This window comes from Aedes albopictus, chromosome 3 (genome assembly GCF_035046485.1).
Source record: "Aedes albopictus strain Foshan chromosome 3, AalbF5, whole genome shotgun sequence".
NCBI classification, from domain to species: domain Eukaryota; kingdom Metazoa; phylum Arthropoda; class Insecta; order Diptera; family Culicidae; genus Aedes; species Aedes albopictus.
Window position 1 is genome coordinate 21,564,324 of NC_085138.1, and position 22,116 is coordinate 21,586,439.

A 22,116-nucleotide genomic window follows, 5' to 3' on the forward strand; every position below is an offset into this window, starting at 1 on the left:
CTAAATACACCCTATATCAGCATGCAATAAGGCTTCAACACCATGGTTACTTGGGGCATGTTTATTGTTTACGTTTCACTTACCGAATGAAATTCGATAATTGCAACAACTGACACACGTCAAAAAACTGCCGATTGCTGCAGAATGCAGCCAAGGTGCATTCGGAAAACATCGCACTACAACAAAACTGCATGCGAAAAACATCGCATTACTGTTTACATTTTATTTTGACAGAAAGCGGTGCGATAACTGCAGAATTGTTGCAAAAGCCTTGCAGTTAAAGCGTTTGCACCGAGCGAACGTCTACTGCGGTGATTCCCAAAGTGGCCCCCCCAGGGGGCGAAAATCAGGCCGAAGTGGGCGAAAATTTGAAATACCAAATTTGGGGGGCGATTTTTTGAATAATTGAGAAATGTCAAAAATATTGAAATACAAGTTCAGAATGTTAAATGAATCATTACAACTCCCTGACATTTCAAGATTTTTTGTTTATAGGATTTGAAAATGTTTCTAGACCAACTAAATTTTACAGTATTTTTGATGTTTATGTGAACTTTTTGGCAAAATTCCAAGAAAAAAGGCTGCTACACGAATTTCCGAAAGAATTCCTAATGATTCAAGAGATCCAATAAATGAGAAACGAGAAACTCCTAGGCAAAAATACATGATTGATTTTTGTCCAAGTTATGAAAGGAAGAACAAAACTTTCTTATTAAGTAAAAAAAGAAAGTTTTGTTCTTAATTTATATGAGGTTTTTTTTATTGAAACTTCAATCAAAAACATGACGTTTGAGATGCATCTAGAACACTTTTCGGATGAAGGTCGTCACATATTGTTTGAAAATATATCAAAGAAGCTTTCAGGAGAAATTTCAAACATTGCTAGTGAAAGGAGCTTTTTGAAAATTTTCCACAAATACAGCGTTGAATTCTCTCAAAAACGAGTTATAGATGCATGTCTGCATATCTACTTATTTGACAACACAAATTTATACAATTCATGGGAAGCTGAATTGACACACATCCCAGGCTTTTTATAATTTTCAATTACTGATCAAAGCTGACTACATTTGAAAATATACAAATAAGGGGCCCAGATGCAACGGGGTATAAGTGGCCCTTTTTTCGATTTTGAACTAAGCTTATTAGAAAATTCTTCAAATTTCAAGCTTTCAGGAAATTTTTTAAGATTATTTTCACGTTGATTAGAAAAATTACAATAAATCGAGAAAAAATGGGTCGATTTTGAAATTCCATACATTTATTCGAGTTGTAATTTTTGTATCAACGATATTTTTGTAATTGTTTTTCAATTTCCCACAGTCCTATTTAAGTACTTATGACTAAACATTTCGGGTGTTGAAGACCCCCCTTTTAGAATATTGGTGAAACATCTGGTTGAGTTTAACGAGTGTTCGTAAATGTTCACAGTCCGTTCTATTTTGCTCGATTTTGTTCAAAACTATGTATAGCACAAACATGATTTCAAGATGCACTGTTTTACATGCAATAATGCAGTTTTTTTTTTCAAATGCAGACAATCAACGCATTTGCATTACAACTCAATGAAAATGAGAGCGATACAAATTTAGGTACATTAAATATCAGTGTTAGTGTCAAATATTGGGCTATTAACGGCTCCCGGTTAGCAATTTTTTAGCCTTTTATCATGGAAAAATTCAATCTCACTGAGGGGGGCGAAAATATTTTTCTCAAGCTCCAAGGGGGCGATACCTCCCAAAAGTTTGGGAAACACTGGTCTACTGTAATGGTTTAAAGATTGTTGACGTAGGAATACACAGTGGCGTTTAATCTGCATTTAAAAAATCTAATAGCACAACGTGACAAATCTTTATTGATTTGACAACTCTCCTGTTTAAATGGAACTTTGTATTGGGAGATCTTCAGTTCTGATTTTGAAGTATTTTCGCATTGTTTTTGCAGGGTGTCTACAAAAACCGTGAATACACAGGGAACTTTATTTAACAGGGAAAACCTGGAATACTCAGGGAAAATCGTGAATATTCAGGTAAATTTCGCACCGATAATAAAAATAAAATATTGGTCAATAAATGATCAATTCTGACTATACATGTCAATGGTTGCTCCTCCGTGATAGATCTGAACTGGTACTAATTGCACAACGATCCAACTGAATAAGGGGCTGGGACATTCCACTTATTCTCAATGTGCAATTTTAGCAGCTCATGCACTTTTGGTCAATAACGGCGCCGGTCAAGTCCTTATAGTCAGCTGAGAAGGGAAAGGAATGTTAGAGTGTACTGGTTGTTGCTACTAGAGACCGAGAGCACCTCTGCGTCCCCACGACCCGCACGGTCTGGGGTATTTGTTAGTAGGAAAGGATGAGAGATCTGTGAGTCACCTTTGGGTCGGTGACACGATCCATGGATAGGGGTTATTTATTATAGTGTTCGTAAGCTGATAGATTGTGTGCTGAATATGAAGGTCAAGCGGCACAGTACGCTTTGGTTGCATAACTCGCAGGCGTTATTATACACTGTGCTGTGGAAGTTGGAAGGAAGGGAAACGACATTTTCAATTCGTTTCTGGTTCTAGCGATGGCTATGAACAACATATGATTATACATAAGTTGTATATATAGAGAAGAAAAAGAGAAAGTAGGTGGAAAGATACAAAGTAGGACGAAAGGGACGGGCCAGGGAATGAACCCATGACCTTCTGCATACAAATCAGAAGCTGTAGCCACTACACCACCAAGCCCGTCGAAAAAAAAATAAAACATTGGGTCGATCGAATAAAAAGTAGCGAATTTTATTAATCCTTGAGCGATCGCGCTGTTGTACTTTGTACAACACGTTGAAAAAATCTCGCTTTTTGTACTCAGCATTAGTGTGGTGCTGACGCAGGTAGTCAACCGCGCGAGTTACGGAAGGTTAATTGAAGATCTATTCAGAAATAGAGTCTACAGAATTTACTACATCGTGGGTATGAATAGGAAAGTGTTCGATTATGTATTTAGTGTTAGGCGCCGTCCACAAATTACGTAACGCTCTAGAGGGAGGGGGGAGTACGGCCAAGCGTTACGACCCATACAAAAATTTTAGGGTTTTCATACAAAAAAACGTCACGGAGGGAGGAGGGGGGTCGAAAAATGTCGATTTTGGCGTTACGTAATAAATGGATGCTGCCTTAGTGTATCTAGACGGCTGCAACGATTTTTCCAGAAATTCCTTCATAATTTCTTCTTGGAAATCCTTTGGAATTTCCCCAGGATTTTTACAAGATTCCTTCCGTGTTTTTTCACGCCATTTGACTTGGTATTCCTTTTTGAAGTCCTTTCGGAAATTCTTCCGGATTCCTACCAGCATTTTTAGATTCTTCCTGGATTCAGGAATTTAGATCAATTTCTTCTGGATTTTTTTTACGGGGATCATACAGAATTACTTTTAAAGGTTTATCCAGTATTGCTGCCTGAGTTTCCTTGGATTTCTACCAGGATTTATCCCGAGATCTCCACAAGAGTTTCTCTCAGGAAATACCGCAGATGTTGTCGTGGAATTTCTGTTAGAGTTTCTCTCGGAATTCCTCCTGAAGATTTTCCGCGATTGATTCCAGCGTTCCTCTTGAGGCTCCCTCAGGAGATCTTTCCGGGATTTGTTTCAGCATTGCTCCCAGGAGTTATTCCTGGGATTTCTACTAAAGCTCCTTCAAGGTTTTTAAGAGTATTTCACTAATTTTCTGCAGGATTTTTCCCGGAATTTTTTCCCAAGTTTCTCCTATGATTTCTTCAAGAAATTTCCCATAGTTTTTTTTCTAGAGTTTCTTTTTTGATTTCTTTAGAAGTTTTAGCTGGCATATTTTCCAAAGGTTCTCGCGGGGTTTCTTTTAAAGTTTCACCTCAGATTTCTCTCGGTGAAGATTCCTTCCGGTGTTGATCCTCTGGAATACCTCTCAAAGTTTTTCAGAATTTATCCTGGGAGATTGTTTGGAGAGTCTTCTGGAATTTCCGCAGGAGCTACTGCTGGTATGTCTTATGGAGTTCATCCCGTGATTTTTTTCTGATATTTTTAAGGCTTTTCCTTGTAGTAAGCAACGGTAATCAGCGTCGTTGGGGATGAGAATGGGTCGAAAATGTATACTTCCATATTCATTGTTCAATAACTTTTGCTTCTTTGCATGAAAAAGTCCTTTGATCACTGGAAGGTAATAGTAATGCTGTAATGCATGCACAAATGTTGGAAAATATTTAGAGTTCGTCAATTATCCGTAAAACGACAAGTGTATGAAAATTAACTCATTCTCACCATTTAGAGGGAGCGAAAATGGGCCAAGGGAATCGAATTTGTTTCGCATTGACAACAAAACAAGTTGATAAAGTTCCGATCAAAGTTGATACTGCTTACCAATAATACATGATGGATATGAGTTTGAAATTCTAAAAAGTATCAATCCACCAGTTTTCATCGAGCCTGAAAAGGCCTTATTTTTAAGCTTTTGTCGATGATTTATCAAAAATTAACTAATTGCTCAGAAAACCTAGTTTTTTGGCAGAAATAATTTTTGATTCGATAGTCGCAATATTTGATGAGATATTTCAGAGAATGTTTTGACCCATAATCACTCCCAGCGACGGTACCTAATTTCTTGCAGTGATCCACCTGAGATCGTTTTTCTACAAATTTTCTTGGGATTATTCCCAGAGCTCTTTCCGGGATCTCTACCAGAAATTATCCCGAGATCCTGGATGCTCCTCTTTGGGATTGTTTTTGTAAATGCTCCCGCAGTTCGAGAAGGATTTTTCAAATAGTTTCTCTCGGAAATCTCCTGGGATAATTTACGAGATTTCTTGAAAAAATTACCCGAAGAAATATCTGAAGGAATCCCGGTCAAATTTTGCGAAAAACTCCGCAAATACTTATTTGAGAAATCTCGAGAGGAACTTCGAAAGAGAGAAAGGGACGTCTGGGAAAAAAGTTCTGGTACTAATCCCAGGAGGTAATATAAAGGAAATTTTAGGCGCAACTCTGAAAACCTTTGATAGAAAAATCTCGTGAGAAATAACGTGTGAATCCCACATGGAAATCCACGAGAAATATTTGAAAACTGTGTTTGAAAGAAATCGCTGGAAGAACTTCTGAAAAAATTGCCGAAACTGTTGGAAAACTATCTCGAAACCACTAAGAGAAATTCCTGAAAGAATTGTAGAAAAAATTTGAAAAGGGAGGAATTAAAAGAGAAGAAAGCCCGGGAGTATATGCTCTAGCAGATACCCCGTTGAAAACCTCGAAAAACCTCAAATTGTGGAAAATCTCGGAAAGAACTATTTATGGAAGCAAATACGTCGAAACCTCTTGATATACCTGCTTAAGAAAACTGGAGAAAGCTGTGATAATTTCAAGGGAAAATTCTACGAGAAACTGGAAAATAATTTAAAAGGGGGGTTCCGGAAGGATTTGAAGGAAGGATCATGGGTAGAATTTCGAAATCTCAACTTTACTGCACCAACAACACTAAGTTCATATTCAAATTGAATTTAATGGTCATATTTCTGTGGAATTACTTACTGAACTTCTGAATGTTTCTTTTCTTGATTGGAGATGTCAAAACAATTTCTAAATTTATAAAAATAATTTTACCTTTTTTGTAACGTAATTGAAAGAGTTTTGTTAAAAAGTTCTTGAAAGAATTCAAGGATAGTAAATCTTGCGCATTTTTCCTTAAAATGTATGCCAAACTTGGTATCCGTTTAATTTACTGTATTTATTACTTCCTGAAACGGAAACTGGAAAAATCAAGGCTTTTTTTGCATAAAGGAATAGACAGTCTAAGTTTTACTGTCTAGTTAACATAAAAAAAAGGATTCAATCACTAAAATCGGAGGGGATTTTACGAAACCTAACATGTATTATGTTTCCAGTTCAAAGCCGAATTAGCGACATTTTTTCTTTGACTTCCGCTGCTTTTGCCTTGCGTGAAACACAATGTCGGAAGTGGGGCGCTGTATTGTAAATCTGATGCTCTATACAGCGCCCCACTTCCGACATTGTGTTTAAAGCAAGGCAAAATCAGCGGAAGTCAAAAAAAATGTCGCTAATTCGGCTCTGAACTGGAACCATAATATCTAAGACCGTCAATTTGTCACAGCTTTTTTTCAGCGTACATGCGTGAGTTTATGCGAATGTTTAAATGTTGGCGAATGTGCTTGTTGGCACCACAGTTACAATATTTACAGTTTGGCGAATAGAAAATCCTTATATCCGGCAACTGGAACATCTAATCAAAAATACTGGCAACTAAAGTTTAAATTTTCGACAACTTTTTTTGTTCACAATGTAAATAAACATTTTCTTGTATCTAATGAAGTCGACACTCAAGTGATCCGTATTAAAAATGAGATGTTTCTGCTTTAAATGTTCCGAAAGTTCGCGAAATTTGATAAAAAATCTTGTGAGAAATATAGCGTTTCTTCGTTTTTCCAAAACAACTTTCCAAATCGAGTACATTAATTTATTATCTTTACGGTTACAATATACTTCTCTCAAATTCAAGCGCTTTCGAACTGTCAAGTTCATTTGGCTCCGATAGTTCTATCAGCCAGACTGTAAATAAGAGACTGCAGGTGGCACTGGTCCACTACTGAGACTGCTGAGTTTATGCTGTGCTATGAAGTTGGAAGGAATAAATGGCTATAACCTTCTGCATTAAAAACTCCAAATTTCGTCAGAAACATCATTTCAATAAAAAATGTGCAGGTTTTTGTCAGAACCATTAATGTTCGACTTCTGATAGAGACCTCAAAACTTTGAGTGACTCTCCAAAGTGTCAAGAAAGCTTATATCTAATGATTTCTAATGCCGTACGTTCGCGATGAATTTGACTTAGTAAAATAACAGGAAATGGCCCTCGAATCTGCAAAGCATCAGTACAAATTTCAGATAAGCTGATATGGTCAAATGGCAGATGGAAGCGATGTAAATAGTATGTCAAATATGTCCCCCTAAAGAGCCCAATTCAGACGTAGTCCTACGTCAAGCCTTCATTTGCCAGAGAAGCAAAAACCTTTCAGCAAGTCCCATTTGTAGTTGAGAGCGCGAATGCCTCAAACGCAGCGAAGAAAAGGGGACATGAAAATGAATAATCCGCTGCTGAATTTGTTATGGTATTTAGACCCATCTCACGGATCAGCAAAGAGTACAGGTTTTGCATCTTTCGATCCGAAGAGGTTCGCGGCACCGGAGGCGATCTTGCCGAGCGTGATAAATATGCAACGCGTGCTTTTGGACAGGTTGACAATTTGAAGGTCAAGATCGAGTTAGATCGTTTGAATGGATTCGATGTTTTTTTAGTGTGCATCTTCTGCAGCTACTGGGTTAGTAAACATTTTCCGGAGTGGGGTTATGCTGTCAGTTCAAGTCGTTGTCAGAACTAGAGCATTGGGCGATTTCAAAAATTTATCCGTTTTCAATTAAATAATAATTAAAAGTTTTTTTTAATATCTCATCAATGTGATCATTTGCTGATGCTGAACGATGCCATGATGTCAATCAGAAAGCGAGTAGCGATCACACCTAGTATTGGGCACCGCAGCGTTCAGCAATTGTCTAATTACCCAATCATCCTTAAAAAATTAAACAAATAGAAATGAGGCAACTCCATCACTTGCGCGCCTCTCTTCATCACAAATAATGCTAAATACCTAGCTCCATTCCACAAAGAGCTTGTGAGCCGGTTTCTATACGGTCGAAATTGTTTGTTTAGTTACGCTGCCTCCGTCGCATCGCTTACCGTGGACCGCTCGCTGGTCACCAAGCAGGGCGGCAGGAGGATTATGATATACCGAGCTTAGGCCGACGAAGTTGACGATGATGCCACCATCATCGTCGTCGTCGTCGTCTATTTATCACCTTTTCGAGATTTTTGGACGTTTGTCATCCTTTCGCGCGTGTACAGGGACGACAATCTCCGCGCCGCAAAAGGGAGAAGAGAACTATATGGACTCGAGAAAACCGGAATTTGCTGCTTGACCAAATATTTGTCTAAAAACGCTGGCTGGGTTCGTCCGCGTGTTCGAGGTTCGAGTGGACGCTAAATGGCTTGGCTTGGATGTTCCTCGCGCGTAAGGAGAAGAGTCGGTCGGTCATCAAGGCTGATTTAGATGAGTGTGTCACCACATCAAGTGGGTTTGACGCTTTTTATTTCTGAATTTTCATCACATTTGTTTAGAGCCGCTAAGGGTTTTTGTACAGTTCGTGGTTGTTGGTTGAGATCACTTATCTTGACTCGAAGCGAACCCGGTGCGGTTCGCGTGGTCGTTTCTAGTCCTTCTCGAGCGAACCCGTTCGAGAGGCACCTTTTGCATATCATTAGAATATATAGCTTCAGGGAGAAACCCCGATGGTGGTAGGAGTCCTACGGCTGCTACATTGGCTTTCGTATAATATGGTGGTAGTAATCGGAGATAACAAGTGGGTGTATTCCCCGCGCGTTTGCACAGTGCTCTGAGTGTTTGTGGATTTGGTCGCACGGTTCAAGACTGGTTTGCGAGGCGAAGGGAATTCTTGAACATCCACCGATCGATCGTAGGATGATGATTCCATCTTTGGGGGGATGCTGGGAAATTGCGCAACAACTCTGAACTCGACTAATGTGTGTTTTTCCTTCGTTCTCGGTTATTTTTCGCAGGACAGAACCCAGTTCTGATTCAACCCCTTTGGAGCAAAGCAGCGCAAAAACAGCAGAGCAATTCAAGGACATTGTCGCGTCACCAAGGAACGTGATTCTCAAACGTACTATTATCTCGTACAGTTAACTACTAGGTCATTAGCCAACCATGTCGTCCCAAAGATTCTGTCTGCGGTGGAACAACCACCAGACAAACCTGCTGTCGGTGTTCGATCAGCTACTTCACGCAGAAACCTTCACCGATGTGACGCTGGCCGTCGAAGGACAATCCCTGAAGGCACACAAGGTAAGTTCTAGCTCCAATTTCTCAAATTACAGCGCTTATCGCACTTGACTGACTCACCCGAAACCGAACCATGTGACATGACCAGACCACAAACCAAACCCGATAGCAGTACCGACAGTATCAGATAGCACACATACGCCGACTAGTGTTTATGAATGTGTGTAGCCAGGAGAAGGAAAAAATCAATTCGCCTGATAACGGAGGCAATCGTAGCCTTAGAGCAGGGAGATAAGACTTGGAAAAGGACTCGTATCACAGCAAAAAGCAAACATTACTGTTATCGCACTGGCACTCTCTGTCTCTCTGTGTCGATGGTGTATGCATTGCGTATAGTTATCTTTTGTCGCCTCGTTCGGTCGGCAAGGCTTTGGTTATGATAAGCGCCGACCGAAGCGATAAGCGTTCAGGACAACATGTGGACAGACTCGGGGATGTGCGATAGGATCGTTCGTCGCACTTTGTCTCTGAAGAAATTGAAACAACGCAAGTAATGATATTCGATTTTACCCGCCCATTTCATTCACAGATGGTCCTGTCTGCCTGCAGTCCGTACTTTCAGGCGTTGTTTGTCGACAACCCCGAAAAGCACCCTATCGTCATCCTGAAGGATGTTCCCTTCAAAGACATGAAATGTCTGCTGGACTTTATGTACCGCGGAGAGGTCTCTGTTGATCAGGACCGCCTCGCCGCGTTTCTCCGAGTAGCGGAGAGTCTACGGATAAAGGGACTCACCGAAGTCAATGACGATAAACCTCCCCTCCCAACGGCGTCGCTGACCAGCAGCGGTTCCACAACAAACCAAAACCAATCTCAGCAGTCACAGAACCAGCAGCAGCTTCAACAGCAGCTAGCGGCGGCCGCGAGTCGCAATGCACAACTGGCAGCACTGCAACAGTCGCAGCAGTTGCTCCAGCAGAAACAAAAATCCAGCCAAAGCATGCTTCTGACGAATCCCCTGCTGGGTTCGGCACTCTCCCAACAGAAACGGAAACGCGGCAGGCCGCGGAAACTTTCCGGTAGCGATACCGGCGAGGGAGAGTACGAAGGTTACGAAAGCGACAGTATTGTGCAAGGTTCCCCGGATCTCATGGACGCCAAAATGGCAACGGACGGTACATCGACCTCGGGCGATGAGAACGTGATCAGTCGCTCGGAAGATAACGATCCCGAAGACTCCATGGACACCTCCGGCAGCCCGCCGGTCGTGAACAACAACAATAACAACATCAGCAAAACCTCCAGCAGCAGCCCCGCCCCTTCCGGTAACCAGACAGCATCCGCAATCACGGCCAGTACGAATAACCAAAATGCCACCAACAACTCGTCCAGTCACCTCAAAAGCTCGGCCAGTAGTCTGAGAAACGAAAATAGCATGTCAGGTATGTAGCCGATGGCTTCCATCGCTTTTTTTTTCGATCGTTCCCTTTCCCATTCTCCCGTTCGCTTATTCTTTCACCTATGATCTTCCACTTCAAAATTCACCGTTACCTGTTTGTGTAATCTGCCATAGAGACTAGAAGAGCAAAACCGCCTAGATTCCCCCGCCTCATTAAGCTAACACACCATCATCATCTCTCTTCCTTTTTCCCATCATCTATATCTGTGTTTTCTACTACCATCACTTATTATTACATTGTTGTTTCTTTTTTCCCCTACATTTTTATTGTTATATATCCGGGCCCCCAAAAGGGAAGGAAGCAAATTTGTCTCACCTTAGCATCGCAATAGTAGTAGATTCCCATCACACACCCGTTGACGACGGAGAAGTCAAATCGAAAAAAACGAAATAACCACCAAAAAAAATCAAAGCTCTCTCGCTCTTGTTATATTCCGGAAAAGCTAAAAGGGATTGTTTCTCGATTGTGTTACCATTAGTTGTTTTACAGTGTGAAAGCAGTCAATTTTGTCGCGCGTTTCAGTATAGTAATATAGTGATCGAGTAAACTAGAGTACAACACACGGAAGTGAGATCTAAATCCGAGACAAAAAACGAAAACGGAAATCAAAACTCAATAACGAGGTGAGTTTCCGGCTTCCCATGCGCCGCAGCAGTCGAAAATTAACGAGAGATTGAGAGAAGAGGAAATTTCCACCCCCTTCAAAAATGAAATCAATGATGAAACCGATCGAAATAATAAAATTGTACGAAAAACAGTGTTTGAGAGAATGGGGTAGAGAGAGAATGTTAGGAACAGAAGGAGAGAGATAATTGGGTGGAGAATTTCGCGAATGGAAGAGGATAATCTTGATAGGAAATTGATTGTGTAATCTGTTGAAAAATTCTAACGTTAAAGGTACATTGCTCTTCGAATTCTTGAGACCAAATTTACCGCATCTAACTACGCAATATACAATACAAACATTTTTTTGGGTTTCAAAAGGGAGACATTCGTAATATGTATAAAGTTTTGCGAGAAAAAAATGCCTACTTCTAAAAGGCGATGTTTAAACATGAAATTACAACCTTTTGAAATGTTCTTTTATTCCAACGGCTCCTCAAATGTGTCAGAATAGGAGTTTTTCACGAGCATCCGACAGAATTTCTTTCCATAGGTTTTACCCAATATTGCTCCCCGAATCTCTTGAATTTCTTATTGGAGTTCCTCCAACAGGATTTATCCAGCGATCTCCACAAGAATTTAGTATTTATCGCAAATGTTGTCGCGGAATTTCTAATAGTCTCCCGGAATTCCTCTTGATGATTTTGAGTGATTCCTTTCGGTGTTCCTCTTCGAACTTCCACAGGAAACCGTTACGAGGAGATGAACTAGCTTCTATCCAGTAATCCTCCCATGATTTCTCCCAGAGTTGCTACAGGCGTTATTTCTGAGACTTCTGCGAAAGCTCCTCCAAGTTTCTCTGGATTTATACAAGAGTTTTAGCTGTGATATTTTTTAATGGTTCTCGCGGGATTTATTTTGAAGTTTACCCAGCGACTTCTCTCAGAATTTCTTCTAGGACTTCTCTGGGAAGATTCCTCCTGGTGTTGGTCCTGGGATGTCTCTCGGAGTTTTTCTGAATTCACCCTGGACTCTCTCCTAAGATTTTTTTCCGGCTTGCCGTCTGGTATTTCACATGGAGTTCTTGTCGTGTTTTATTTTTATTTTTATTATTGTGTATTTTAACTTATGCTAATTCTAAACTTTTGCCGTGATTTTGTTTAGAGGCTCTCTAAGTTTTTTCCCGTGGTTGTTTACCGGATTTTTTGCAGTGATCCACCTGAGATGTTTTTCAGTAGATTTTCTAGGGATTACACCGTGTCCAATAAGTTCTCATACAAAATACCAATTTAGAAAATATAATTTTATTTCACGTCTGTGATTTTTATTTTCAAAATAAATGCATGTATTGAAGGGCCACATAATACTGAATAAATAAAGCATACGGTTTAGAATAACCTTATTTCCTATTTGTTTTTAGAAGCCTAGCAATACACTTCCGTTTTTTGAAATCCGTTTGCTCCGGCACGCAAGAAAAATGTTAGTGAAGTTTTTGATTCTACGGTAGCTAAATAAAGTATATAAGGTTAAATTTTGAGTTTTTATTCCAAGTATTGTACCAAGTGGATACTAAGCCTAAAACATTACAATTTTAGTGATGATGTGGTAAGAAATTTGTAAGTAAGCTCAACTTGGGCAAATTTCTTTGAAAATAATCGTTATATTTAAATATAAACATCATAGAACGTAATTTCTGCCCAAAATTTACCACAGTAGAAATATAGCATGTCTTAGAAGTGAGAATAGTATGAATCAACAAGATAAGATGCAGCCAGTCTTCTTTAACACAACAAAACTCATTGAAACAGGTAAATTGACATTTTTGTTTAATTTACGTTTTATTTCGCTCAAAATAAAACGGCTTTGTACTACACCATAACAGAACCTTATATTTTTTCTCTTCTGCTCATAGTTGCTACTAGCAATGTTGATGACAGGAACCTAATTTGTTTTAACTTAACACCATTACTCATTGAAATGAGACGAAATTTCCATGAAATGGCGTGCGTGGCAGCTGAAATGGACTTACGACATATAAGCGATCAGCAGAGAAGGATAAAGGGCAATTAGTTCCAAAACATATGCTGTATTTGATCAGTATTAGATGGTCTTTCAATAAATACATTTATTTTGAAAATCCTAATTACAGATGGGAAATGAATTCAGTTTGATTTTGTATGAGAACTTATTGGACATGGTGTATACCCAGAGCTCTTCCCAAGATCGTTACTAAAAATTGTCCCGAGATTCTGGATGCTCCTTGTGAGACTGCTTTAATAATTGCTCCCGAAGTTCTAGCAGGGATTTTTTTTCGGAATGTCTTCTGGGATAACTTACGAAATTCCCGGAAAAATATTGGAAAGAATCCAGGTAAATTCTTGCTTAAATCTCCGCCGAGACTTATTAAAGAAACTTCAAGAGGAACTTCGGAAAAAATCCTGAGAAAAACTAGGACACCTTGAAAAAAGAAGTTCTGATGGTAATCCCAGGAGAAACTTTTAAGGAAAGCTTAACTCTGAAATTCTCTAGGAGACATTTCGGGGGTGGCTACGAGTGAAATCCCGCAAAAATACCTTAAGAAATATCGGAAAATTCTCTGTATGTGCTTCTCACAAAAATCCCGATAGATACTGTAGCACAGTTATTTCGGGAAACTACTAAGCGAAATTCCTGATGGAATTTTGAATAAATTTTGGAAAGAACTCCGGGAAAAGTCCAGCGAGAAACTCTGGAATCTTATCGAGAAAACCTCTGCAGGGAGGCACTCTTGCAATGATCGCATGAAATACTCCTGTAGAAATCATGGGTTGAACTCTGGTAGAAATCCCAGGAACATCTCTCAGAAATCTCGAAATACCGAAAAAAAATCTCGGAAGGAAACAGTTCCTAAACAGTTTTCTGAACAACACGTGAAAGTCCTCTGGATAGAAACTGGAGAACTGGAGAAAGCCAGAAAAAAAAACCTTTTTTAAATTCAAAGAAGAAACATTCTGTGAGAAACTGTTGGTAAAGTTTGCGAATGAAAGTTTAGAATACTTTGATATCAAGTTCTCGCAAGAGATTCCTAAGGGAAGTTTTAAGGGGCATCCCAGAAATCACCTGATAAATTAATACACTATCATAGAAGTATGCCATAATTTCTTTTCCATCTTGCAGCCACCAAGTTTCAGAGGGTTGTTCAAAGACAAAAGTAGCTAATCGAGATACTTTTCAATTTGATTCGAAACCGAATGATTGTGTCTGGCTGACATGCTCGACGAAATTATTTATTTCTATGAGACGGATAAGTTTGTAAAACAAAGCCACTTGCTACAAACATTCGAGTTATATGGAATTGACTCCATGATTACTTACTTTTGTCTACGAACAACCCTCTGGAACTCTCTGGCTACAGTCTAGCAAACGATGAAATTCTGGAAAAAGTTATTTGTAGATTGTGTTCCGAATTTCAGCAAAATCAGACTACTGAAGCTGAAAAACAAGGCCCCAAACGTGAGCATTTTGTATGGAAAACAGCCTTTGATTATATAGTTTGGTCAGCGATTGTAAGTTTCAATAAAATTCGTTATAATTGCAGTTAAGCGTTCCAAATATTAATAGAATCGCCACAGACAAACAGACGTAACACTCTGATAATTCCCATTGTACTTCGATTTAATGATCTTTTTCAAAATTTGATAGTTGACCAACTACCCACCTGTGGCGCTCACATCGTTTTTGTTCGAGTTTGACGTTTGCTCACTACCGCCACCTAGTTGATGGTCGGCCAAACTTAGTCATTTTAGCGTTGGGCGAATATGTTTCCGTGACTATGATTTGAATCGAAAAATGTTCGTAGTGTTACGTCTGTTTGTCTGTGGAATCGCTCCATATCATCCAGATAATCAGTAACGAATATTTTTTCTCTGTTGTATATGTCAAATTTTGAAATATCTTAGGTATGCTTATTTGTGCCTCGATTTATTTTCAAGAACCTGGAAAATCTGGAAATTCTGATTCTCTATACGAGTAGTCACTCAGTTATTGATCGTTCTACATCTTGTTTGAATCGATCGAATTTTGATTAGTATCAAACAGATATTTTATGTGTTTTGTAATATGTTTGACTCTGTGTAGTGTACTTGAAGCCTCATGGCCTCCTGGGATCCACCCACGCATCTCAGCACTACTTGATATTTGCGCTTTCTGTTAGTGGTGGTGAGAGGTGGTGAAATTGGTGAAATGCCTTGGTGGATCCAAGAAGGCCCTAAGTCGACAGAAACGTGTTTGTTTACACAATGTTTATGAAACCTTTTCAATTGTAGGTCTTAACTTGCACAGTATTGACGAAGAGATAAAACTAGCCTAAAAAAGACAAAAAGCTTTCACCGCCTTAATATTTTTTTTCGGGAACTGTTTTTTATGTTTTGCGAATGTTTTTGGAAGAATCGCTCAATTCTATCAAAAACTGTCCATCACACTGACAGCATAGTTTGCTTGCACTCAGAAAAATACTTACTCAGTCATTGAGTTGGTCTTATTCAGAAATCGATGTCCTCTATTTTTTTAGCTGAAATTTATTGTCGTCGCGGTTGAAACCCGAAGTTTCCCCACACCCGACAATCGAATTTTCTCAAAATCCATACCTGAAACCTAACGTCGGACGTAGTGCGCTGGACAGCGGACCTGGCCCTCTATCCAGCGCACTGTGCCCGACGTACGTCCGACACACGGTTTAGGAGAAAAATCGATTTTCGCGTGTCAAAAATTCCTATTTTCAACTGCACGAACAATAGTTGGAAAACAAAGAATTCATCGTTTTCTGAGTAAGGTAAACTCAGTATTGCGCATTACGGTCTCCACTAGACTGCGCACTCAATCTTCATAAGTGCGATAACGTAAACAATAAAGCTTTAGTTTAGTGAGTGGAAATTTGTTGGCGTTCATCCTCAAAACAAATTTGACAGCATTCCCAGTGTGAAAATATTGAGATCGTCGAACTCATGATCGCGAGAATGACCTCGAGAGCTCGATGAAATTTTTCATAATCAAATCGAAATGTTTAGTTCAGGACAGTCGAATGGGACCGTATGATTTGCGTTGACCAATGCCAATGCTTCAGAGTTACCGAAAACTAGAAGTCATTTAATGTGACTAAACTTTACTTTGCTAAACTGGAATAAATCTTTCCAAAAATGAATGATTACTTCCACATGAAATTTTACAACACTCAACATTCATGTCAAGTACAAGCGCAAACTAACCAAGACATTCGTTAACAAAATGCTTCTCTACATTTGTTCAATGTCGACATTTCGTTTGGCCGACATTAGGAAAATAGCGAAATGGCTTTGAACTTGGGCATAAATTATCATCATGCTGGCCAAATAGTTAACTGAAAAAGAGCTATTAATTGTAGAAGTGCAGCGTCCGTTCCAGTCGGGACGTTATGTAAAAGTAATTCTGAATTATTTAATGCTCGCTCAGGCAATCGAGAATGTAATATGTGGAGAATTGATCAACAGGATTGTTTATTAAGTTTACAATGATACCCCATAGCAATCTTTCTTAGAGAAAAGTTGAACGATGGGATGCAATGGGTCTGACCAGATGGGAAGGGTTACAACTTCTCTGCTTTTTTATGTATTGTACAAAAAGTATATCATCCTTTTATATGTGGAAACGGTACTAACATCAATGGTTGTAAGGGTATGTGTGGAAAACTGAAATTTGGTAGATATATCGTAAGATCATCCTGCTCATTCAAAATGTACATATTAAATCCCAAACATATCGGCAAATTCTCCCCCCAAACGATCTTCTCTCTGGTCCCGAAAACTGTTATCTCTCACCACCACCACCAGCAGCAACTCTCAACCCGCTAGGTACCGGTAGCAACCTCTCCGGAGATAATCCCTTTAGCTTTTCCTGAAATCTGCTCCCGCGTGCGTCCGGGACATCACAAAAGACAAGAACGAAGCTTTCGCAAAGCTCAGCTCATATTTGTACAGAATATATATCTATAGTCATTATAGTATCATTATTTATAATCCGTGTCTAATAATTTTCCTGTTGGTGTTGGAAACATTCAGTACAAAAAAAAAACAAACAGAAAAACCAAATCTCATTAATTTTTTGCTGATGTGCGGCCTGGGAAATTGGAATCGATTCAAATATACCCGCTACGAGCTCTTTGGGCGAAACATTATCAAGTTTTCCCTTTTCTTTCTCCCGTTTGTGTCGTTGTAGATTCCAAAGATTCGTTCAACGATGACGATGGCTGCGGACCGATGGACGACGATGATGAGGAGCACGACGACTCGGATGAAGAGCGGGAGTTGAACTCGAGCTACATGGAACCTCAGCTGCTGCTCGATGAGTACGATGAGCCCGTTGAGTTCAAGTACGACCCGAAGTCGGACAGCGGTGCGGTGGACTCGACGTCCAGTAACTTTCCGCCGCCGCTTCAGGCCAAACCGGGAACCCCGAACAGCAGTGCCGGAGGATCACCGGCAGGTCGCATGCCCCTGATCAATGTTGTTCCGACCATGTCGTTGCTACCGAAACTAGCACCTCTGTCGAACTCGGCAGCTGCAGCAGCCGCGGCGGCGGCCGCAGCCAGCTTACTAAGTCCCAAATCTCTACCAAAGCTTCAGAAACGACCTCGGTTGATGGGGAAGTCGCACAACGGGATCTCCGCTACGCAGACTATCCTGAACAACCTGAACAACAATCTGAATGAAAGTATGATCTCGACTTCGACCAGCGGAGCCTCGGCTGGCGTACCTAGTGGACTGCAGATCTCCAGTGTCCTGTCCGGGTTGAATAGCTCGGAAATGTTCGAAATGCTGTCGAACAATATGATGGGGTCTCCGACGGCCCGATCGAGCTCTAACTCGCCCTCGACCAAGGGCGACGGAGGCAACCGTGCGCACAAGTATGCCGTGATCGACGACACCGAGGGCAGCGTGCGGGATTTCTGTACCAAAGAAGGTGACCACGTGTACCGGTGTAAGATCTGCTCCCGGGTCTACACTCACATCAGCAACTTCTGCCGGCATTACGTGACTTCGCACAAGCGGAACGTCAAGGTCTACCCGTGTCCGTACTGCTTCAAGGAGTTCACCCGGAAGGACAACATGACGGCACACGTCAAGATTATCCACAAAACGGAGTACGCCCAAACGCAGCCCGGTTCGGAAGCGGCGCCCTGCACAATGAACACCAACAGTAATAGCAGTACAAACGGATCTACGACTCCGGTACCTCCGAGCACGGGATCTTCAGGGAACAACTTCACCAGCGCAGCGATCATCAATGCGGTGGCGAACGCCGTCGGCCTGCAGCCGAAAAATGCCGCAGCCGGAGCGGGCAACTCCGGTTCCGGTATCCGAATAGTATTCCCGCCCATCGGAAGTGCCTCGTCTTCCACGACCTCACCTGCATCCACGTCCAACGATGGCGGCGGCGGCGGCCTAACCGGATCCATCACCATCAAGAAGGAGTTCCAGGAGAAGCCGACTTCTTCGTCGCCCGGTGCTACGTCCCCTTCCCGATCGGTTTCGTCCAGTACGGCCACTTCGCCGAGCTCGACGACACTGGCCAAGAGCAGTGCGGCAGCGACGGCCACCGTCAGTCAGTAGTAGAGGCAGGCCTCGGAGGGACATGTCGACCCACATGCATAACACACATACACACAAACACCACTGGAGGAATTGGTGACTTGGGTGAATGGGGTGAAGTTCGGTCAAGTTTTACCGAAGTTCGGTACTCTTCTGGCCGAGCCTCGATCACCGAAGTCGGCGATTCTTTTTTTGGTGTGCACCCACACAGAGAGAGGCTACTAACACTAAAGTATCTGTCGTTCGTCTGCGCATATTACCTATCCCGTTTTGGTCGGATGGCACAAAAAGGGAAACCGACGAAATCGGTTTCTCAGAAGCACTTTAGGAAGAAGCAGGAGAGAAAAAGTGCTGCAATATTACTGTTTATTTTTTATGTTCTGTTGTTTATTTAATTGATTTTTTTTCGCTGACCGAGATCGTTAATCATTCCTTCTAAAGGGTATTTGTAATATTAATTGTAATTGGAATTGTACATACACAATCGAAGAACACAAGATGACAAAACCGCTCCTGGTAGGAATGAGACAGAGAGAGAGAGCGTCCCCATCTTCTGCAAGGGGACGAAAGTAGCAAAAAAAAGCGCATCGAGAAGAGCCTTCTCGAAAGCAAACGCACCTTGTCCTAATATATTTTATTGTAAAGTTTTCCCCTGATTATCTTTATCTTGTAATATTTTTTTATTGTTAGTAATAAATACCAACCCCTACAAAAAAAAACCTACACGTACACGTACGCAAGTTGTAGACAACAACTACTTCACGCAAGTCTTCCCACAAAGAAAAAAAGTACTGGAAAATCGATCCGGAAGGACCATTCCCTCGGGGTCCAAACGGGCATTTCCTTGGAAAAAAAATCCGATTCGACAACAGAAAAGTAGTACAATACACGCTGTAGAAGCCAAGGCATACATATATAACAATTGAAAGAATACCATTTTAGGGCCCCCAAGCCAAGAGAGCAAATATTTAACTAGTTTGTAGAGAGAAACCGCAAAGAGAGGTATTACATACAGACTCTAGCACACTGCACCCTTTGAACTAACTAGCTACTACTACTACTACTACCACCTCTTAAAAAGAAGATGTTGTTGATTAATTTTATCATTCGTCGTCGTACATATGGGCAACTAAATGTCCGTTTTTCGTTTTTGTTTTACGCGGGGAGAGGCGTTCGTTTTGCGTGCCGGATAGAGGTGAGTCGGCCTCGTCATGCTACTCGTCGAATGAGCTTCACCCCAAAAGGCTATGTTCAAACTACGGAGTTTGTTGTATGTTATTCTAGGTTGAGTTGGAAGGAATTCCGGTGAATTCTTCGATTACTTGAGTTTTCTTGGCGATATTTTTAGGAAATCTGATTAGTTCTTTAATGGACTCAAGTCAATATTTTCTGTGAATTCCTAACTATTTCTTTTGGAGTATTCATCCAAAGATGATTTAAATTCCTTAAATGCATGCTATTGTCTTTGAATATTTTGTGATGTCTCCGATAATTCTTCAGAGATTTTCTCAAACAAAACCCAAAGGATTTCACCTGAAATCATCAGAAGATCTTTGAAATCTGAATACATGATGAGACCTCGGCAGTTTCTGGTTTTATAGAATTTCTGTTTGATGATTCCAACAATTTGGCAAGTATCCCCAAAATCTATGCAACATTCTCTCAGAAAGTCGGCAAAGATCTTCATATTCCAGAAGAAAAATCTCCGGATATTCTCAAGAGATTCTTTTTCAGTGTTATCGATAAGATTAGCCAAAATCTTATTTGATTCCCAAAAAAACGTTAGAATTCAGAAGATAAACCCACAAGTTCCTAGCAAGATTATTAGTAATTAACATTATAATGCTAGAATCCTAGCAAGAATCCGACACAACCTCGATGAAAATTACAGACTCTCAAGAAAAAAAAGTACATATTTAGATGTTTGCAAAAAAACTCCTAACTATGAGAGTAACCTTATAACTAAGACGCAATTTTCATTCTTACAGAAAAAACCTCAAATTTCTCAACCAACTCCTACATTTCTATTCAAAAACTATGTCGAAATTAAAGGATGTTTTTACAGAAAGGAAAATTCTGCGAAAATATCGCAGATTTTAGCAGAAGTCTGGCAAAATTTCAAGATTGAGGCAGCACGTTCTAACCTGCTCTGACGAGAATGTCGGAGATAATTACAGAGACTCAAATGCCTAAAATTTGCAAAGGTTCCGGGTAAATCTTCAAAATTCTAGCTTTTTAGGAATGATTCCAAAAGTTTAACGGTTTAAAAGATTCCAACAGACTAAGAACCTGACGCCTTGAGGATATTAATAGTTTTGCTTATTGCTATTCCTTGAAAAATGCTTCGATTCCATCAAAAAACAGTACAGATCTCCATTGAATTCAGAAAACTTTTATGACACCAAGCAAATTTTACTTTTTGTGGAGCACCAGTGGAAATCCACCGAAAAACATACGACAAATCCGTAGTTTAAACACAGCATAGGTTTCAGATGGCGTGTACATATCGCATCATTTTCATTACATAGAGCAAAACAACTCATATAGAAATGTTTCAGGATTTTCGAACTGACAATCGAAAAAATATGTATAGTAGACGCTCGATTGTTACAAATGCAGCCAAACAGTATTTGGAAAACATCGCACTGCAACTGCACTGAAAATGCATTCGAAAATCATCGCATCGCTGTTGACGTTTTGTTTTGATGGATAGCTAGAGTGGTGTCAATGTCAAAACTGGAATTTCGGCCATCTGTCAAAAGCATAAAAACTTCCTGTTCCAAACAAGCAGGAAGCTGTCATAATCGGACTATGTCGCCACACTCCCTTCCAATCACTTTATAAGGATAACGATAGAGGAGACGTTCGCAACATGCTGACGTTTCACTTAACGAATGAAATTCGTTTACTGCAACAACTGACAGATGTCAACTAGTTGCCAATTTCTGCAGAATGCAGCCAAAGTGTATTCGAAAAACATCGCGTCGCTTTTGACATCCCAGGTAACCACTAAGCACTGTCGTAAGCAGTTTAAAGGTCATTCAGCAGCTTCTCCGTGTCATTAGGCACTGTATGTGATTTTCAAATGCTCACAGGCATTATAAATTGTAAGCACTAAAATAAGCCGTATATTAGTATATTACGCTACACTGTAGTGCTTGCAAACCCAGAGCCTGTGAGCCGAATTAGAAGCCTGACAGTGCTGTTAAAAGGCTTGGCGTACATGACGTTTATATCAATCAGAGCGAATTTGAAGCAAAACAAAACTGAACCGTCGGAGAACAATGAAATATCATCGGAACTTTTGTACGATAGATTAAGTGTTGGATGATTATCGGCATCTCGCCACTATAAACATCAAATTAATGTACAGCTGCTTCCTTGATCATCTATTACGAATGCATCAGATATTTACCTGTGCAGCTGTAAACGTTTTACCCGAGCTTTTACCTACAGATGAATACCAAAAGTAGTTGATGAGCCGCATTTTGTTTCCTCCTGTTATGAAACCTCGTAAACCTTCTAAACTTCCCTAGCTGCATCTCCCGCAGAACCGCCATCCATA

The 22,116-nt window shown here is 40.4% G+C and overlaps 1 protein-coding gene across 4 annotated transcripts in view; it reads left to right on the top strand.

Moving 5' to 3' along the window:
• Positions 1–22,116, top strand: part of LOC109428106 (protein tramtrack, beta isoform) — a 115,310-nt gene that overhangs the window by 40,046 nt on the left and 53,148 nt on the right. For 3 of the 4 annotated variants that reach the window (XM_029864974.2, XM_029864990.2, XM_029864991.2), the window contains 3 exons: positions 8,665–8,950; positions 9,477–10,329; positions 17,179–20,987. In XM_029864974.2, coding sequence (XP_029720834.2) covers positions 8,813–8,950; positions 9,477–10,329; positions 17,179–18,572 — 2,385 coding nt within the window. In that variant the 5' untranslated portion in view covers positions 8,665–8,812 and the 3' untranslated portion in view covers positions 18,573–20,987. Of the gene's footprint in view, positions 1–8,664; positions 8,951–9,476; positions 10,330–17,178; positions 20,988–22,116 lie in introns of those variants that run through there. The other variant, XM_029864993.2, reaches the window with a different exon arrangement.